This window comes from Rousettus aegyptiacus, unplaced genomic scaffold, assembly GCF_014176215.1.
Source record: "Rousettus aegyptiacus isolate mRouAeg1 unplaced genomic scaffold, mRouAeg1.p scaffold_m13_p_2, whole genome shotgun sequence".
NCBI classification, from domain to species: Eukaryota; Metazoa; Chordata; class Mammalia; order Chiroptera; family Pteropodidae; genus Rousettus; species Rousettus aegyptiacus.
Window position 1 is genome coordinate 21,944,319 of NW_023416295.1, and position 20,335 is coordinate 21,964,653.

Consider the following 20,335-nt stretch of genomic DNA (forward strand, 5'->3'; position numbering starts at 1 on the left):
TTGTCCTGTACACCCTACACATGCTTACCACCAAAATGCTCAGTACTCTATATATAAAGAAGTTGAGGTTTTTTTTCCATTGCTATCTACTTATCCTCAAGTGGACTAATTCACATTTGCTAGTAATTTCAGTAGTGGCTATGAAAACTTGAGCTCACTGACAGCTTATTTCCAATTTACCTTGTAATAATGTAGTACAATTTATTAGTTCATGCCCTGGGACTAGCTTGGCCACACCTTAATTTAGCTGAGAAGAGGACTCTGATGTTTAGGTTCATAATCCCCGATAGAATGGATCTCAGACTACAGAAGAAAGCTTTCTGGGATTCTTTCCATTTTGTATGTGCCAGCCATGGTTTAGGAAAGTATAGTCACAAAACAAAATTCATATCTTATCTTCCCCTTTCAGTCACTTTCTTTGAGAGGAAGGAGACAGAACACCTAGCTGAGCACATGGTACCAAAACCTTGCCAACTGGTGGTGAAGTCACATGTGTGGAGCCTCCCAGGTTTAGAGCGCATGGTTCAGTATAACTGAGCTTGTTTAGCCAGTATAACAGGTACCAAGTTATAGACTTGGGTCTGCCTTTTAGTCTGAGCTAATAACTACATCATCAGTAGAAAATGATTTTTGTTATTTAATTAGAGCTGTAGGACTAGCCACCTCTCATTGTGATAACTCAGACCTATTATAACTGTTTTCAGAGAGAGAAAGAAAAAACAAGAGAAAACAACTCTGACCATGGTCTAAAGCCAGGCTTCTGTCACTAAGCAATAAAGAAAAAAATCTCAAGTAGCCCTTGCATAAGTGGGAATTTGTGGTTTCTAAAGCTGCCCATTCCCCCAAACGACTAAAATATGTTATTGGCATTTGGCACTGTTTCCTATGTTTTGCTCTCCTTAAATTTCTCTTTAAAAGAGTTTGAGTTTAAAGGCGGAACCACTGAAAAATGCAATTTAATCATAGAACTGTGAAAGGCCAGCCTGGAGTTAACCCCAGGAAGCCCTGTTTTGTTTTGTTAAACCAGAACCTTGAACCAGGCTTATTCCCAGGGGCTGCTCAACACCCTAAGGGTCGGTGGGAGGAAGGGAAAAGAGGAAGGCAGAGGAAAGAAAATGAGCAAGCCAGACTGGCTCTGGGATGGTGCCACTACGCACCAAAACTTCCCTGCCTCACCAGGCCGAGTGACTCCGTGACTTACACTGGAGAGAGTAGGAGAAAGGGAAGGGAAATTGAAGAACCACCCACAGCCAAGGGGTGGTAGTCTCCCATACCACAGGTTGTCACAGGATAGAACGCCAAACTCCCTACAGCTTCTTGGCCCCAATTCACTTTTTAAAAGTTGTGGGGTGTTTTTCCAGATTATAAACATATATTCATTTGTAGAGAATTTGGGAAGTACCATCAATTACTAAAGAGAAAATAATCATCAGGCAGCCTGGCAGAGCAGTTCAGATCCCAACCCTTGGTACCACTGAGTTTCATTTCCAGCTCCACCACCCATTGTCCACATCTATAAAATGGTATATCTATGACGATGATGTGAGGATTAAATGAGATCGTATGCCTGGCTAATGTTAGCTGCTGCTATCAATATTATCAACCCACCGCCGTAGTTAACATTTGGATATATATCGGCTAGTTTTTTCTGTACATATATAAGTATGTAGAACATCGCTCCTTCTTTACAATATATGATTTTTTTATCTTCATTTTTAAAATTTGTTAAATGATCTTCAGAAGCACTAGCTATTTGAATTCCTGTATTAGATTTTATTGGGCAGTTAAATACCATCTCCCTTTTGTTGGACATTTAGGGGGTTTTCAGCTTTGTATTATAATACTGATACACATCTTGTACAAAATTATTTAGTTTCTGATGAAGATAAATTAAGAAGAGGAACAACTATCATCAGAGAGTTTGAACTTTTTAAAAGCTCTGGCTACAATTTGCTATATCCATACCCGTCAACCGTAGAAGCAAGTTCTCCCTTCATATCACTGGACCATTAGCCAGTGTCATTTAAAAAACAGACAGTTTTAGTAATTTTAGAGGCAGAAAATTTCTCCTTGTTTGGCTATTTTTTATTTATGAGTCTAAACATTTTTTATATTTTTTACTTTTATTTTTTTAATGAATTGTTTGATCTTTTGCCCATTTGAGGGCAGACTATCTTTTTTCAGTTGGTTTATATGAGTCCCTGCTACATTCGGTTATCAACCCTTTATGTGTGATTTTTTTCCTTAGTTTTTTTTGCCCTTGGATTTTATATGTGATATTTTCTGATAAACAGAATTTTATAACTCTTGTGTTCAGATCTGTCCATTTTTCCCTTGCGTGAGTTTTTTCCCTGTGGCTTTAAGACTTTCAAAGCCTTTCCCCATGCTCAAATAAATGACATTTTACATTTTCTTGTCTTTGTTGATAGCTTATACTTTTAATAATAAATTTCTGGGATTTATTTTACTTTGTGGTATAAGGTGAGGATATAGCTTGATTTTTTCCTTCAAATGGTCAAGCATTATTTCAGCTCCACTTTCTAATAAACCATCCTTTCTGTGCTGATTTTTTATTTAAAATTCATCATAATCTAATTACATGTGTGGCCTGGGGTCTGTTTCTGAGCAATCACTTGGTATTTCCTCAATACCAATTCCAATGCCAGTAACAATTATTTGAATTCTATGATATATTTTGATGTCTGGTGCACAAATACATCCTCATATTCTTGCTTTACAACTTGTCTTACTTATGCCTGCCCTTTTATTCTTCCAGGTCAACTCTGGGATCACCTTGTCAACCCAATTTACTTTTTAAATTATTTTAACAATTGTACTGATTCAGAGTTGTATTTTTGTACTTTTTCTCAACAATGAGATTTTTTTAGCTTGGAACTTGAAAAGATTCATATGTAGTTTAAATTATGTAAAAATAGTAAGCTAAAGAATTAACTTATTTTGTCATCTTAAATACAAGTATGATTGAGTGATCACCATCAAGTGCTGCCAAATCTTATCAGGAGGCAGTTGCAGAGCCAGCCATTTCCTGTCAAGTTGTGAGACTTTACAGATTGCACATTAATATTCACTTTTGAGGTACAGAAGGAGCTGAACATGTACCAAATGTTCAAATGCTGTGGTATTTTTTATTCTACATAATCAACAAGAATGTTAACTATTCCAATGATAAAATGTTTTTCAAGTCAGTTCAAAAATTGCCCAGTATGGCCTTTCTGGCTGCCCACAGAAGTCATCTTCCATTGTCCTCATGTTTGCAGAGCTGGCTAGCTCATCCTTCAGGAATTATACATGTCCCAGGAGCTCATGAATCACTCATCCCCTAGAGGTTCTGCTAAAGTACATGTGGTGGTTAACTGGCAGCAACGTCTCCGTTTGCCCTCTGTGTTCATGCCATTAGACCATAACCCCATCTGGTCAAAGATTTGCCATTTTGTTTGGACAAAGTTGCAATTTAAATGTTTGGTTCTGAGGCCTGCAGTAAGAATATTCCAGAAATATTCAGTTTCAGCTTTTTTCATGCAAAAATTGAATGTGCTTGGAAAGGCCTAGAATAGAAATGGAGCAAGAGCCATTCCTCCTGGACTAGTGATCTGTTTATACCTGTGGAAGGCAGCAGAGCAAGAGGGGGAACATTGGTGGACAAGTCAAAAATGCCTTGGAAACTAAGTGACATTTGAGGCAGGTCGGAGAGCATGTGACCTGAAGGGAATCGTGGTAGAGTAAGAAGGACCAAGCACTGAAATTGGATGGCCTGGGTTCATAGTCCTGTTTTGAAGCATATTGCCTCTCTGACCCTGAAAGTCCCTTAAATCTTTCTGTGTCTCAGTTTACTTGTCTGTAAAATGAGTATACTACTTATTTTAGATAGTTGCAGTAAGAATTGGAAATACACATAGAAAGCAGCCAGAACTCATGCATGATGATAGCAATAACTGGTAGTTATTAATATAGAACTTTTTCTGAGAACGAATAGACAGACATTATGAAAAAAGGAGATATGAATGGACGGTAGATCAAAACCAGAAGTACGGAAAGACAGTCTGTACTTAGCTTGTGGGAAGACCTTGTAGGGCAGGGAGGGCATGCTGAGGACTTGAGACCTTATCCTATAGGGGCTGAAGAGGCTGCAGAGGGTTTCACTGAAGACATACCAGCTCTAAGAAGGCACTAAAGCATAGTGGTTAACACCCAGGCTCTGGCAGTCCAGCTCCCCACTCTACACATTCAGGCTGAGCAACCTTCGGCAAATGACTTAAGTCTTCTAAGCCTTAGCTTTATCACCTATAAATTGGTAATAATGAAAATACTGACTTTTTAGGGCCCCTGTAAATAGTAATAATAATAAATTATTATTTTTGCTCACTGCGTCCCTGCCAATGTTCTAAGTGCTTGACTTGTATTATCTTAAAGGAGATGATGAATTAAAGGGCTTAGGGCAGTAACTGACACATATTAAATGGTCAATCACTGCTGTGGGTGTGGTGTCATTATTCTTATTGTTTGGCCAAATCTGTATTTTATAAGATCCTTCTGGTGGTGGCATAAAAGCGAGTTGGAGTGCTTGGGGCTGGAGACCAAGAGAACAGATAGGACAATAGTAGTTTCACATACATGTTTAAAAATCCATTCAGTTGTATACTTAAGATTTATGCACTTTATCTTATGTATCATTTACTTCAATTTAAGGAAATACAAGAGACAACCAGTGAAACGTCTCCCAGTTTTCATAAGCTACTCTACAACTGCATGGAATTTCAGTTAACTGAACTGTTTTACCAAAAAAAAAATAAAAAATAAAGGCGGGGGAGAGTTGTGAGAGACAAAATAAAATCTTTTTTCACTTAATCATGCTTCTGAAAGACTGGAAGCCCAAGGAAAATTGAAACCTCTACAACTCATACAGAATTCTGCCCTGGTTGATAGTTTTCCCTTTGCTAGAGCTATCAGCAGTAGCCAGTGAATCTAGGTAAGTCTCTCTCTTCTTTTGGCCTGGTGGTACAGAGATGCTAGGACAGAGAAAGGCAGCCCATCAGGGTGATATGGAGAAGGATGTTAGATACTGGTCTAGATCAGATTGGTCCCCAGCCCTTTGGAAGGCTGACTGTTTCCTGAGATTCCTTTCTTTGGGCACCTTCCCATTTAGATTTTACTGAACCTCTGAACATGTCACAGATGGGCATATTATTCAAAACGCTTTCATCTTTGATTATTTTTGCATGTCCTCCCGTTGTAATACCACAGTTTTCATTTCTTTTTTAAGGCCAAGTCTAAGGCAGGTCAGACAGTTCATTGACTTTTCCTTGGATTGACACCAAACTAAGTGGTTAAAAACATTCAGACTGGGGGGAAAAAAACATCCAGATTGAGTAACATACTTCCTCTGCCCGGTGCCCTGGGTGGTGAAATTATTGTGACCTCTGAATAGATGAGGAATGGATTCTTCAAAAATCTGATACCAGTATTGTTTCTCTTCCTGCTGATTACAAAACACAACCTAAAAGTATTAGAATTTCCAGACCAACCAGGTGATGGAGATTAAATGATGTGCCTCGGGATGGAGCTGGTAAGGGTAGCTTATTTCTGATAGGGCAGGAAGGAAAAGGCCCTGGTCCAGCAAAAGTGGAAAAGGGCATTTAAAACATTTAAGTGAGATTCATAGAAAATACAATATGCATTCTGCTTGCTTACTTACTAACTCCCAGTTAGGTATTTAAAGAGATAAGATTAAATAGCTAGAATTCAGTGATAATTATATAAACAAAAACCACCATAAATTGCCTGACATTAGATATGGCTATTGACACTCTGCATATCTTATAAGTCATTCTAATTGAAGGGGGCAATGTTACCTTCCAAAACCCAAGAAAACCCTAAGTCAGGAAACATTCCGATTAGATAAACAGGTCTCCTTGGATACAAGCACTGAGTCTGATGCAGTTACAACAGGTTCACTGATAGGCAATTTTCAAGACTTTTTGTGAAAATAAACATTTTATTGGGGATAAGTGAAAACAGAGGCCATAAAACAAACAAACAAAAAATGAAGGTTTTTTAACTAATGTTTACATATATACATGTGTAAATTATATTCATATACTTCTAAAGCTATGCTATGGAGCTATTATTGGGTTTTTTAAACAATTTAAACATTATGAAAGTGGCAGTTCATATTCATTATTTAAACATCAAAAATACATCATTTTTTTGAAGGTACAAAAAGGTTTTTATTTCTTACATAATTAAGGTTTCTGGGATGAGCACAGCAGTTCAGGCAGGTCCAAATGGCTGGAGAGAGCAAGGAAAGCAAACTGGCTTGGGACTTTTTTTGTGGTTAGGGGTTGGGCCTGCGTGCAGATTTCCGTAGGTAGGCAGCAGAGTGGGTGCTTTGAATCTCTTTCAGGTGCTAAAGGGGGAACACTTGGGCTTCCTAGCTTGCCCAGGTGTTGGGCAAGAAGAGGCAGGCATGAGGCTTCAAAGCTGTTTGCAGTCAAACATCAAAATAGAGTTTAACTCTATTACAAACATCATCCACACAATCACCAGCATCTTCCAATGTTACCACCTAAATTTTTCTTAAAATTTTTTTCTTCTCCACTCTTACTATCCCTTTTTAAAGTTTTAAGAAGTTATCATCTTTGAATGTGATAAACATTTTTTTAATTAAGGTATAATTGACATATAACATATTAGTTTCAGGTTTATAACATAATGATGTATATATTTGTATATGTTACAATATTCGTGTATATTGCAAAACGGTCACCACAATGTCTAGTTAACATTCATCACTTCACATAGTTACTAGAATTTTTTTCTTACGATGAGACCTTAAAATCTCTTAGCAACTTTCAAATATGTAATACAATATTAACTATAGTCACCATGCTGTATATTATATCCCATGACACCTATTTTATAGCTAAAGTTTGTACCTTTTGACCCCCCTCATCCATTTCGCCCCACCCCCACCAACCCCACCTGCTTCTGACGACCACCAGTCTGTTCTTTGAATCTAAGCTTGTGTGTGTATGTGTATGTGTGTATGTGTGTTTAGATTACACATATAAGTGAGATCATTTGTCTTTCTTAGTTTGATTTATTCCACTTAGCATCATGCCTTCAAGAATCATACATGTCATCACAAATGGTAAGATTTCCTTTTAATGACTGAATAATATCCCACTGCATAGGTTTTCTGTATTAGAATCATTACTGCAGTAACACCCTCATACATCTCCCGTGCACTTGTGTAAATGTGTCGTAGTGTAAAATCATGAACACGAGACTGCCAAGTGAAGGACGTGTATGCTTTGTGGTTTGGTAAATGTTGCCACTTGGCTTCTGAAAAGGTGGAACCAATTGATACTTCCCATTCCGTGTCTTGAGAGTGCATCCACATTAACGTTTTATAGAAATGGTATTTTTAATCCTTTCCAATCTGAAAAACAAAATATAACTTCACAGTTACTTTAACTCGTATTTTTTCCATTTTAAGGTTGAGTATCCTTTTTTAATATATATTATTGGCCATTTGTAGTTTTTGTGAATTACCTGTTTATTTCATTAACCTGAATTCCAATTATATTGTAGGCCTTTATTAGCTTGAAAGAGTTATATTAAGGAAATTGGCACTTATTCATATAAATAAGAAATTTTTTTCCCCAGTTTTTTCTCATATGACTTTGTAAATGGTATTTTGTACTGGACTAACTTTTAAATTTTATATATTCAGATTTATCACTTTTGTGGTTTCTAGGATTATAAAATATTTACCCCACATAAATGATTTTCTGTCATTTTTCTCTAATACATTTTTATAGTTTTAAAAATACTTTTATGGCTTTCTTTTTATATTTAAATCTTTCATTTATCTGAAATTACATTTTTTATGAAATGCGTTAGAGATTCAGCTTTATTTTTAACCCTGATGGCTAACTAGTTGCCCCAACGTCATTTATTAAATAATTTATTTTCCCCACTTTTATTGTATACTAAATTCTCATATATACTTCAATCCATGTCCAGCATACAGATGCCACAAACACAGCAGATAATATTCTTGAGAAACGGGATGTGTGAAATCATGATCAGTACTGTGTAGTAGTGAGTGGTACTTTACTACTTGTTGACACCTTGAGGCATAGAATAAAAATTACCGACAATCTTAACACAACAACATGCAAGCTAATAAGGAGCACCTGTTTCAATTTATAAGCAGGATTTGTTTTTCCTCACATCAGCGACCCAGCTATTTATTAGATCACAACGTTCTAGCCAGGAACTTATTTTGGTTTCTCATTTAATCTTAGGCATTGCTGGTCTCATAAAAGCTGTTAAGTAATAATAATGTTGAGCATTTATATTGTACTTTTCATCCCTAAATGTTATCTAAACATTAGCTAATTAAATGCATTGATGAAAGGAAGGGATTTCCAGGCATCTTCGGGAAAACTGATATCTGGTTGCACACCTGTGAGGAGATGATTCCTAAAAAGCATTAAATCCCTCTCTGAATGGTCCTCAGCAAGCAGAGGAATAAAAAGCTGGTGACATTATTTCACTTCTTTTGAAAATTTCCTTGGGTATCTTCTAATTAGTGTGGCTAAACTCACCTTTTATCTTTCACACCAGATAGTCCCTTTCTACATTCCTGGGGGTATTCAACAAGCTTCTTTTGACGTTTCCTCTGTTCACAAAATCGTAGAATCTTCAAACTGAGAGGGAGCCCTACTGATCATCTAGTTTTGAATGACTTAGTGTAATCACTTTATTTTGTAGATGAGGAAACTGAGGCCTGGAAAGTTAAGTGACTTACAAAAAAGGTCACACAGCTTAATGGGGGACATGAGTAGGAATAGAAACCAAGGTTTCTAACTCCCATTTCAATCTCAGTCAGCTTCATCCTTTTTTTTAATTTTTTTTTCCTCTGTGAGTTTCTGAATTACCTTTCTCTTATATTTCTTAACCTTTTTTTCTTCTTTGCTTCCATTTTGTCCCTATTTCTCCTTTTCTTCTTCGCTTTCTGTATTTTATGTCTCTCCTAACTCTTAATAAGTCATTCCCTTGTGAGATTAGGTAATGTGGCTTTTATTTCCCCTCTATTTCTCTATTTCCTTTAAACATGGGGTCTTTGTTGTAGAAGTTACTCAAAATCATACTCCATATTCAAAAATTTACATAAGATGTGACCATTTTAGATAATTTTCATAAAAGGAGTAAATATGTTGAACAATAAATCTTTTTCTAAACCAAAGGCAGATCCAGTTCAGATCAAAACTGAGAATATAAACTGGGACCAGTCCACACTAAGCACCTCACTTCAATACAGGGATGGAGTCAGTCTGAGAAATCTTCCATTTTTATACAGTAGGTCAGTAGGCACCCAGTAACCTCAGAATTCTCAGACTCACCCAAACCCTGAGGCTATGCTCTGACCCCATGTGCTTCAGAAACTCCTTTTTTTAGAATGGTAAAGAGTGTTAAAGATGGGACTCAGGGTCTGTCACAAACCAGCCAGATGATCTTAAGCAGGTCACATTACCTTTCTGGGTCTCAGATTTATAAGGAAACTGAGTTTAAAAGACCACTTAGGGCCTTTCCTTTTTTACTATTCAGTGAGTCAATAATGTCCTAAGTAAGGCCAAAATGAATAGTTGAGGCCTAAATCAGATTTATTTCAGGCATATAACTAACTCAACAGAGAATTAAAATTCTGCTGACCACACCATGAGAATTTTCTAGAACTGTCTCGATATAAAATATTGTAATTGTTTTCCCTCATAAATAATACATACATACTTATATCCAACTATGTGGTCTGTTTGGGGACTCAGAATATTTAGGCTACATAATTGTATTTTTTACTCTTTGTAAATGCTTCCACTGAAGTCCATGAGGCTTTGTCTTGACTAGGCCACACCCCCTGAAGCACTTTCCATAGTACAGAAAAATCGTCTGAAGTAGGCCCTATCTTACGTATTTTTCTGAATAATAAATTTATGTTCTTGGGTTCATCTTTGCCATTCAACCACTGAAGATAATTGAAATTCCTTTCTCTCTTATTCCGTAAGACTTAGTTTCCAGCTGGAAGCAAAGTGTAGTTTGATAGGAACAATGATGACCACTCACAAATCTACTGTTACATCAACCAGGATTAAATCATCACATACTTTCCAAAGTCTTAAGCAGAAATTGTCACCTTTGGGAGAGGATCAGATAAGAGTTTATTGGTGACATGGTAATCTGCCCTCAGCAAAGGGCTTGATTAGCCAAAAAATCCATCCTGTTAGAGCAATCCTGTAATGGATATAGAGGGGTGGGGAGCAGCTAATTAGAGAAGACACAGTTTTCTATTTATATACAAACATCCCAATACTGAGCCGTGATAAGGAGCTCAAAGGTTACTGATGGGAAAATGGGGTTTTAGCAAACTTTTTGAAATAGGAAAGTCCCCTAAATTTTTAGTTTGTTTTCAGGAAAAATAATATGCTGGCATGCCTTTTATTTTCTATTTTTAAGGACTTAAGATTAAGAGGAGTAAAATTGAGAATTGAATGAAGACTCAGAATACTCTCACTGTGTTGGTTTTCAAACTGGAGCAGAATCCACAGGCTGTCTTTTCCTAACTCTCCATGACCTCACGTGGTCTAGATTCTCAGACTTCACTGTACCCATCTATTAATGCTGAGAAATGGCACTCAGAGATAAAATAGCGAGTGCCACCTTTCATGGGCCTCTGGCCAAGCAAATGCAAACTAAATTATATTGGAAATCATTTTACAATGTGTAACAATTTTGATTCTTCCATTTCATCAAGCTAGCTTGTTACTGGTGAGTGGCAGGTGGCTTTGTTTACTGTGAATGGGTCTTTTGGTCAGACTTTTAGAGGAGGGGCCATTTGTCAAGTGCAGCAGACCTCTTCATCAAAATAGTCCCAACAGTCCAGAATCTAAATGCTGTACAATGGCTAAGGAATTCTTGTATTCAAATGGAAGGTAACTTGACAAATCAGGGGAAAGAAATTAGTCAATGCATAAAGAAATTCAGTAAGAAAGAGCTTTTTCTTTCTTTTTTCTTGTCCAAGTTACTAGTGCTCTGTCTCTCTCCCCCTGTAGATTTTGAATTTTGTGGCAGTGCCAATGGACCGAAGGTAACGAACATAAAAGAATCATTTGTGCCCTTTTCCCAATCCCACAGATCTCTATTGGCTGCAGACCTTGAACATGACACTGCAATTTCCTGGTGCCACACATGAGTAATAAGCAGCTGTTCCTGAAACTGTGGTTTGGAGAAGGCAGCACTAGGTTATTTTTTAACTTAATTGTAATTTTTGATTGGTCTGCAAGAAAGTAAATCAAATAAAGTCTGTTGTCTTAGTCTGCAAGAAAGCCATAGTCCCCAAATTCCAGCGCTGACCATCCTGACCAGAATAGACGAGGGGGAAAAATGTGTGTGTCCCTGAATGGAAGTTCGACCAGGCGGCTCTCGTGGGCTGCCGTCACACAACAGGGGTAAGCATGTTTGTTCTACCGGCCAACTAGCTGGGCCATGCAAAGTGATATTTGATGGTTCCTTGAGTTCTAGAAATACCTGAAATGATAGAGTGAAAGGATTTGTAAGGACACCACAAAAGTGAAAAATAGCAAAATCAGAAAAAAAGATATCAGCTTGATGTTGCATTTTGTCCTTATCCTACCATGCAATAAAAGGACACACCATTTTAAGTCACAAAGGGAACTGTGTGTGCTTCGAATACCTGGCCAGTAAAATACCTCTGAAATTGCCACATATGCACACTCTCCAAGTAAATAAATCAGACTAGTACCTTCCTTAGTACAAGAAATTAAATTTAATGGAAAGTAGAAACAAACTCTTTTGCCTCGTTTTGGAATCTGCCTTTTCTCAAGGAGATTGGGCGATTTGGTACATGGAGAAGCCAAAGGAGGTTGGGTGCAGAGGAGTGAGGAGATGGGAGAGAGCTCCCTCTGCTTTCCACTAACTACTTTGTCATGGTTTTGGTCATGTAGGCAGGCATTTGGGGAACATAAATAGAGGGATAACTAAACCTCATATCGAGGCCTACTTCACCATCACTTATCCACTTGACCACCTGGTTGATGGCCTTGTGACTTTCGATGGGTCATTATAAAGTTATATTAACCTGTGACTAATTTAATGACAAGTAGGAAAAGAATAAGAAAGGCAATTTCCAACCTTGCTTTTTCTTCTCTATCCCTCTGCTTCTCAATACCTAGAGACAACTCAGTTCTGAGGAAATATCGTAATCTCTGTCGTGTCAGCCTCTCTGGGAGACTCCCTAACGACGATGCACCAGAAAAATACACCCAAGTTGTCAAGAAGCAAAAACTGTACCGTAGTTAGATTTTTTTTTTTTTTTTAAACAAGCTTTGGCCAGTATTATTAAGGAACTCCTCTTGTGGTTTATTTTGTCCTGGTCAGTCCTGGCCTGCTCTCAGCGATAGTAGAATCTTCTGGATCAACTCTGGATACACAGTTCATAGGACTTTTCCCCATGCTGGGCCCCCTTTGAGGACGATTGTCATTCTGGGGAAGCCCTCCAGTTTAGGGCTGACATAGCAGAGTTCTCTTATCTGACTTTCCTCGGGCCGTGCACTTGTTGGCCAGCTTGTTGGCTTATTGGCCATTGACTTTGCCCAGCCTGTGGTTTATTTTCCAGGTCCATTGGCATCCAGTTAGTTTTTTTCTAGTCTCCATTCTCATTTGGAACCTGAGGTAGCAGGGTCCTCTTTAAGGCTGCCACGTTCCTGATGTTTGCAGAATATGGCCCTGACAAGTCCCCACCAAGAAAGTGGGAGACAAAGTTGCAGGCTTCTTGGGGGCAGGAGGAGACGGTGGGAGACGGGACACTTGAAGATATATCTGATTTTTAAAAAGAACCCTAGGAGATGTCATGCCTAGAACCTACTTCTTTGTAGTGATGAAACCTCTAGACCAGAAGCCAGAATAGCTAGATTCTGTTTGCAATGCTGCTAGTAGTTGTATTTAAAGGTAAGATTTAAACCTCCTAAATATATTTTTACCCCTGGAAGACTGTAAGTATAAAGTTTTCATTTCTGTAATATTGAAGAAATATTTGTAAGTTCTAAAATACCCTTATAGACTATTACCTCACTTTTCTGGCGAGAAAACTTCCAGCAGCTTCAGCCTTATGGAACATGGCCATGAACCTAAGCTGACAAACAGGAAGAGCAATTAATCAAGTGTAAAGAAGCAAAAACAGTCCCTGAAGAACTGAGCTGCCACCAGGTCCATGCACTCTTTATGCTCCTCTCTAAATCACACAGCAGAATGATTGAAAATGTCCATGACCCAAAGATGGCCCTAAGATATGACAGCTGCGGCCAAGGAAAAACACAAGAAAGCATCCTTGGTCAGTCGACAAGAACTTAGGTGCCTGGCAGAGAGGGGATATTTAAGATAAGTATGAGACTCAGTCTTTGTCTTCAAGCAATTTACATTCTCTTAGGTTACTCCATATAAAATTGCCATTGTTTAGGTAAAATCACCATTTTATAGATAGTATCATTTTTATATGTTCAGTCTATAGTTGGATAAGCAAAACAATCGTATGTTTAACTATAGCAAAGAATACAAAACAGCATCAAGTTCTGTATTACATGGTGTAAAAGTGAATTACTTGAAGCTCAAGAGATCCAAACATCTAAAGTAGCCAGAGATGGCTTTCCAGACCAAGCCAGAATCGGGCTGAGCTGTGACCTAGGCGAAATGTAGATGAGCGTTAAGAAAATAAGTGAAACTTCAGATAGAGAAAGTGACATCGGTGAAGGCACAAGAGCAAGAGCAAGCATATTCTACATAGGAAAAGTTAGCTCCCGACAGAAGATACACGGTGAGAAATGGAAAGCGAGTTTGGATAGATGGTGTGCAATCTGCTGGTGGAGGTACTGGCTCACCAGGCAAAACGCGAGCTCCAGTTTTGTCCAGTTCACTCTTGTATCGAGTATCTGGGACACAGTAACTCAATATAATGTTATGAAATGAATGAGTAAAGTTTTTATTCATGATAAAATAAGAATTCACCAAGGTTTGAGGGAAGAAATGATACATGATGAAAGTGATCATCTAAAACCGAATAGTATATATGCTGGATGGATCAAAGGAAAAAGGCTGGCATTCAGAAGTAAAACTGGATTATTTTATTAATCCAGAGAGAAGTGATAAAAGCCTGGGGCAAGATGGAAAAAGAGACTTATATCAGAGATGTTTTAAAGAGAATCAGCATGAACCTTGGAAACATTATGCTAAATGAAAGTGGTCACAAAAGACCACTTATTGTATGATTCCATTTATATGAAATGTTCAGAACAGGTAAATCTATGGAAACAGAAAGTAGATTATTGGTTGATTAGGGCTTGGGGCTTGGGTTAAGAGGAAAAAGGAAGTAATTGTTAATGGCTGTGGGATTTTTTGGAAGAGTTGATGAAATGTTCTAAAATTGATGGTGGTGATGGTATACAACCCTGAACAAACTAAAAAACATTTAATCGTAAGCTTCGAACAGGTGAATTAAATGGTATATAAATTATATCTCAATAAAGCTGTTATTCACAAAGAAAGGGAATCAATAAAATGTAGTGAATAGTAATATATGTTTCTGATGGAGAAAACGAACTACTCACTATAGACTCTATAATTTCAAGTTTGACTTTCTTCGAAATAACAAGAATGTCCACTAACACCATTATTACTATATTGCTTTAGGAGTATTGGGCAATGCAATAAGACAGGAAACACAAACAAGAGGTATAATAGTAGAAAGGAAGAGACTGGGTTGTTACTTTCAGAAACCCCAAAATAATCACCTAAAAATGATTTGCATTACTAAAAATGCAGTAATATATAGTTATATAAAGACACACACAACATCCACATATTCTAATATATAAGCAATAGCTAATAAAAAAATATACATGGAAGAAAAATGTTTACTAAGCAGTAATAAATGAAGATTTAATAAAATAGAGATATAGATCAGATTTTTTGATAGGGAGACTAAATATTATAAAGATATCAATCCCAAAATTAATTTTTTAACAGCTTATTAAAATCCCTATGTAGGAATAAGTGTACATTGCTGGCAGTGTAAATTTGGTGAAATATTTTAAAAGCCTTCAAAATGTTCATACCCCTTAACTCAAGAAAGTCATCTAACTGGAGAAAAAGCTTCATTCACAGGATGCCCAGTCTTCCTTCTTTTTAAGATCCTAAATAATAACTGTCATATCTCCCTCAAGGTCTTCTCTTGTCATCCTCAGTTTCTTCAAACAACCCTTACTCACCTGGTTTCCAGAACTGTTATATATCTTGATGTTTTCTGCTAAATGGACTATAGTTTGTTTGCATCTATCTTTAAATGTGTCATTAACCTTGGTTGTTTAGGAAAGAATAATGTAAGCAAAACCAAATAGAACTGAAGTATTGTTACCACAATTTAGAAATAACCCTATGACACATTGGAAAATGTTTTCTGGTGGTTGGGTATATGATTTGGTAGTGGTTATTTCTTAGAAAGTGTGTATCATGTGTTGGTATTAGGAATATACTTTACAGGGGTTTATTGAAGTTAATAGTCCTTGAGAAAATAAAAATAGAAAGAGGTCTACCTATGGCTTTCTAAAAGTAATAGAGAGGAAAGTATGTTAAATAATGGGGGAAATACATACTTGTTGGACTCAAAAAAACAGCCAACATCATTTCTACCCTCTATTAAGAAAAAAAAAAATCACTCGTACAAAGCAGTAAACCTGATTTTTCTGTTCATTTTCTGCATCTTAATGCAAAGTAATATACATTGTTTTTAAAAATGCAAAAAGAAAACTGTGTACAAAGTGAAAGTCTTGCTTTTCCAACATGTTCTCTTCCCTAGAGTTAACTACTATTATATTCATTTTTAAAACATCCTGAGATTATTCTGTGATGTTTAAAAACCACTTTAGTTTTTATCTCCGTATTACGCATAGCTTCATTTTTTTTGCAAAATACATTTCTTGTGGTCTTTTATTTTTGTAATGTCGGTCACTACTAATTTATTCACCGTGGCATTGTAATTTCTCTTTAGGTTTGATTTACCACGTTGCCCTCAGATGTTATTTTTATGTAAAATTGTCATTTTAACTATGTATTCATTTGAAAGTATCCAACTATTTCCAATTATTTCTAGCTATTTCCAAATTAAATTTAATCTTTATTTTTTTCTTATATCAAAATCAGCATGTAAATGAATATGCATTAATGAGAGAGAAATAAAGACAGACTTACCTTGTTAGCGTATGAACTGCTGAAGTCTTTGAGGCCCATGCAGTATTAGTTAAGTGAGGGAGGAATCTGACTAACCATGGGTTCCAAACTCATGGGTGTTTGCAGGCCCAAAAGGTGAAGTAGCTGTGGGAGGCAGGCAGATGCAAGACATTAGGGACCAGTCGGGGCAAGTGTCGGCAGGAGAGCACGCACCTCAGCCAGAGCAGGTAGCTCTTACTCACAGCCAGGATCCTCATCATGTTGGAATTCAGGCCTAGTTTTGCTAGATCTAATGATTTTCAAAAGAAGCCCAAAAATCTAGATTTTTATGTGAAATCTCCCAATTGTTGGCCCATTTTTAAAATATCAAGAGATTTTTTTTTAAATCTTCGGTTTGGATATGGCCCTCAGAATATTGCCAAATTGCAATCCCTTTATATTAATATATTTGTCAGTATCGAAAAAAAATTCTACATTTGTTTATGTTCTTGGGGAAGATAATGAAAAAACCATCCTATTAACTCATCAGAGAGAAGGTGTTATTGAATTTACAGCATAAAATTCTACATTAGTATTTACCCTGTATGTTTTCAATCTATTTTGGGAAATCTACCACATTCCTATTATACCAAACCATAACTTGGAAGTTGGTCTTGGAAGTGGGGTTCCCCATTTGTTGGTCCTCAATCCCCTACACCACCCTACAATGAAAGAAGAATACAAAAGAAATTTCAACATGTTCATTTTCCAGCCTCCAGTGGTTTAAACCAGAGAGTTCTTTTGGAGCGAAAACACTGTGTCTTTTCTTTCTCAGAGTTGCTGAGAAATTATAATTAGAGGTTTTCCTGTTGTGTAAAGGAAAGGAATTCCAGTCCTCCTCATCTGCAAGACTTCTGTTCTCAATGAATTTGCTTCCCTGTCCCATTTCTCTTTCTGCAGGTGATAGAGGGAAAGCTGGCTCCATTCTTGGGCAAGGTCATTAAATTTGCCACCTCACACGTGTACAGCTGCAGTCTTTGTAGCCAGAAGGGGTTCATCTGTGAAATCTGTAACAATGGAGAGATCCTCTACCCTTTTGAGGATATTTCAACAAGCAGGTACAGAATCTCTTGTCTTATAAACGTATACCTGAATGTGTCACATGCAATTTTATTTGTCCAGATCAGACTGACTTTTAGTCAGATACTGTATCTCTATCTCTTATCCTGTATTACATTTCCCTTATTCCTGGAGAATATTTTTTACCCTTTGGTTTTCTATATTTATTTCCAACTCACCTCACTACATTTATCCAGGATGAGATAACAGAGTTGCAAAGAAACATTGCCTAGCTCTACCTTATTAGGTAACAAAGAGTGTTCAGATTCATTTTTAGAATAAAGCCTGGAGAAGAAGAATCATCACAACCATTTTAGGGCCAAACGATAGGCGATGGGAAATCGTAGTCTCAAAGAAAGGCCAAAACTTGATCGATTACTAGGACTAAAACTAGAGGACACTGGTGAACAACTGTCTGGCTCACCACATGCTTTTGTCCACAGATGCACTGCAGTGTAGTGATGAAAGTTTCAGGACCAAAGGAGAGAAAAGTGGTAGTTTATGTGGGATTATTTTTCTAACCAAAGTAATATTCGGGCATCATCACATCCATTGATTGATGGATGATTTTTTCCCCCCACTAACTTGAGAGCAGGGTTTTTACTGTTGCTTTTCTTAAATCACAATATGATACATATCACTTTTCTTTTCATCTGAAAAGCATAATAGAAATAACATACTGTTTCTGTGTGTGTGCGCTAGCTTCTTTGGACATGAATGTCATGGCTTATTTCCCACCCTGCAGGGCCCACTTACACTGTGGTTCAGAACAGAAAGTGAGGCATGCAGCCAGGGAGAGCTGAAGCATATAGGGTAGAATTAAGATATTAAGAGTTGACTCAGCCCTATGGCTTCTTCTTAAACCCAAAGACTCTTTGTAAACATCCAGGAACTTTAGTTGGCCCCACACACAAAAAGACAAGACACATAAACACATAGACAAAAGCACACACACCTCACCCTCCAGTTTCCTGAGTGGACAGGTACTTAGCTCATAGCTTAGAGATTATATACTACTTAGAAATGTACACCATACAAAAACTTATGCACATATGTTCATAACAGCAGTATTCATCATAATAGCCAAAGGGTAGAAACAATGTAAATGTCCATCAACTGATGAATAGATAGACAAAATGTGGTATATCCACACAATAGGATATTATTCAGCCTAAAAAGGAATAAAGTACTGATACGTGCTACCATTTGGATTAACCTTGAAAACATTATGCTAAGTGAAAAAAGCCAGACACAAAGGGCCACATATTTTATGTTCTGTTTATATGAAATGTCCTTAACAGGCAAATCCATAGAGACAGAAAGTTGATTAATGGTTGCCTGGGGCTTAGGAGAAGGGGAAAGGGTCTACCAGAGGGTATGAACTTCTTTAGGGGTGGTGAAAATGTGCTTCAGTTAGATTATGGTGATAGTTACATGGTCTTGTGTATACTTTAAAAGAGTGTGTTTTATGGTATGTGAATTATATCTCAATAAAAAAATGTTTAACAAAAAAATAAAAATTAAATTTAAAGTTGCTTCCAAATGAATAAACCATTGCTGGGCCACAAACCAAGTCTCAATAAATTTTAAAGATTGAAACCATACCAAGTATGTTCTCTAACGCATGGAGTTACGATCCTCAGTTAAAAAAAAAAAAAAAAAAAAATCTGAGAAGCCCAAAACTATTTGGAAGTGAAACAATACACTCTAAAAACTAATGGGTTAAAGAAGATATCAATCATAAGAGAAATTTTCAAATATTTTGAAATGAATGAAAATGAAATACAAAATTTAAAATGTATAGAATGCAGCTAAAGTAGTACTTAAAGTGAAATGTATAGCTGTAAGCACATATGAGGAAAAAAGAAAGAAGTTCTCAAATCCATAACCTAAAATTTCACCCTAGATAATAAATAGCGAACTAAATCCAAAGCAAGCAGAGGAAGGAAAGAATAAAGATTAGAACACACATCAATGAAATAGAAAACAAAAACAATAGATCAATGAAACCAAAGTTGGCTCTTTGAAAAGATCAACAAAATTGACAACCCTTTAGGTAGAATGACCAAGAAATTAAGAGAGAAAACACAAATTGCTAAAATCAGTAATGAAAAGGGGTACAGCAATTAAAAGAATTTAAGGAGATATTATATAACAACTTCATACCAATAAGTTGTACAGATTAGATGAAATGGATAAATTTCTAAAAAGACAAATTACCAAAAGTGACTCAAAAAGAAACAGAACTATAAATAGACCTATGACAGGTAAAGAAATTGAATTAGTAATTTTTAAATCTTCTCATACAGAAGCCAGATGGCTTTATCAGTGAACTTTGTTGAATATTTAAAGAAAGAATACCAATCCTTCACACAAGGATATAGGAGGGCATTACATGATGATAAAGGGTTCAGTTCTCCAAAAGGACATAAGTCTTGAATGTGTATATGAACAGAGAATCAAAACACACAAGGCAAAAACTGATAGAATTGCAAGAAGAAATATGTATACACATCCCCACTATTATAGTTAGAGACTTCAATACCTCGCTGTCAGTAACTGAAAGAACCAGCAGGCAGAAAATCAGTAAGCATATAAACTGAAAAGCATTATCAATCAACTGGATCCAACTGACATCTTTGTCAATTCATGTGGTTCATCCAACAACAACAGAATACACATTCTTTCAAGCTAAATGGAATGTTTACCAAGAGAGAGGACATTCTGTGGGCCATAAACCACATCTGAACAAATGTAAAAGAATAGAAGTCATGCAAAGAATGTTCTCAGGCCATAATGAAATTGAACTAGTAATCAATAACAGAAAGATACCTGGAAAGTTCCAAATAACACCAGTTGATAACTTATGTCCATTCAAAAATCTGTACATAGATATTTACTACAGTTTTATTCATAA

At 36.7% G+C, this 20,335-nt stretch overlaps 1 protein-coding gene and 1 long non-coding RNA gene across 6 annotated transcripts in view; one reads left to right on the top strand and one right to left on the bottom strand.

Moving 5' to 3' along the window:
* PLEKHM3 (pleckstrin homology domain containing M3) overlaps positions 1-20,335 on the top strand; it is a 164,732-nt gene that overhangs the window by 117,446 nt on the left and 26,951 nt on the right. For 2 of the 5 annotated variants that reach the window (XM_016135035.2, XM_016135034.2), the window contains one exon: positions 17,260-18,603. In XM_016135035.2, coding sequence (XP_015990521.2) covers positions 17,260-17,625 — 366 coding nt within the window. In that variant the 3' untranslated portion in view covers positions 17,626-18,603. Of the gene's footprint in view, positions 1-11,217; positions 11,461-17,259; positions 18,605-20,335 lie in introns of those variants that run through there. The other 3 variants (XM_016135036.2, XM_016135037.2, XM_016135038.2) reach the window with 3 other exon arrangements.
* LOC107505165 overlaps positions 7,000-20,335 on the bottom strand; it is a 28,220-nt gene continuing 14,884 nt past the window's right edge. Inside the window, exons 2-3 of the long non-coding RNA XR_004955529.1 lie at positions 13,170-16,464; positions 7,000-7,459 (exon numbers count right to left, since the gene is read on the bottom strand). This is a non-coding gene — a long non-coding RNA (uncharacterized LOC107505165). The remainder of the gene's footprint in view (positions 7,460-13,169; positions 16,465-20,335) is intronic.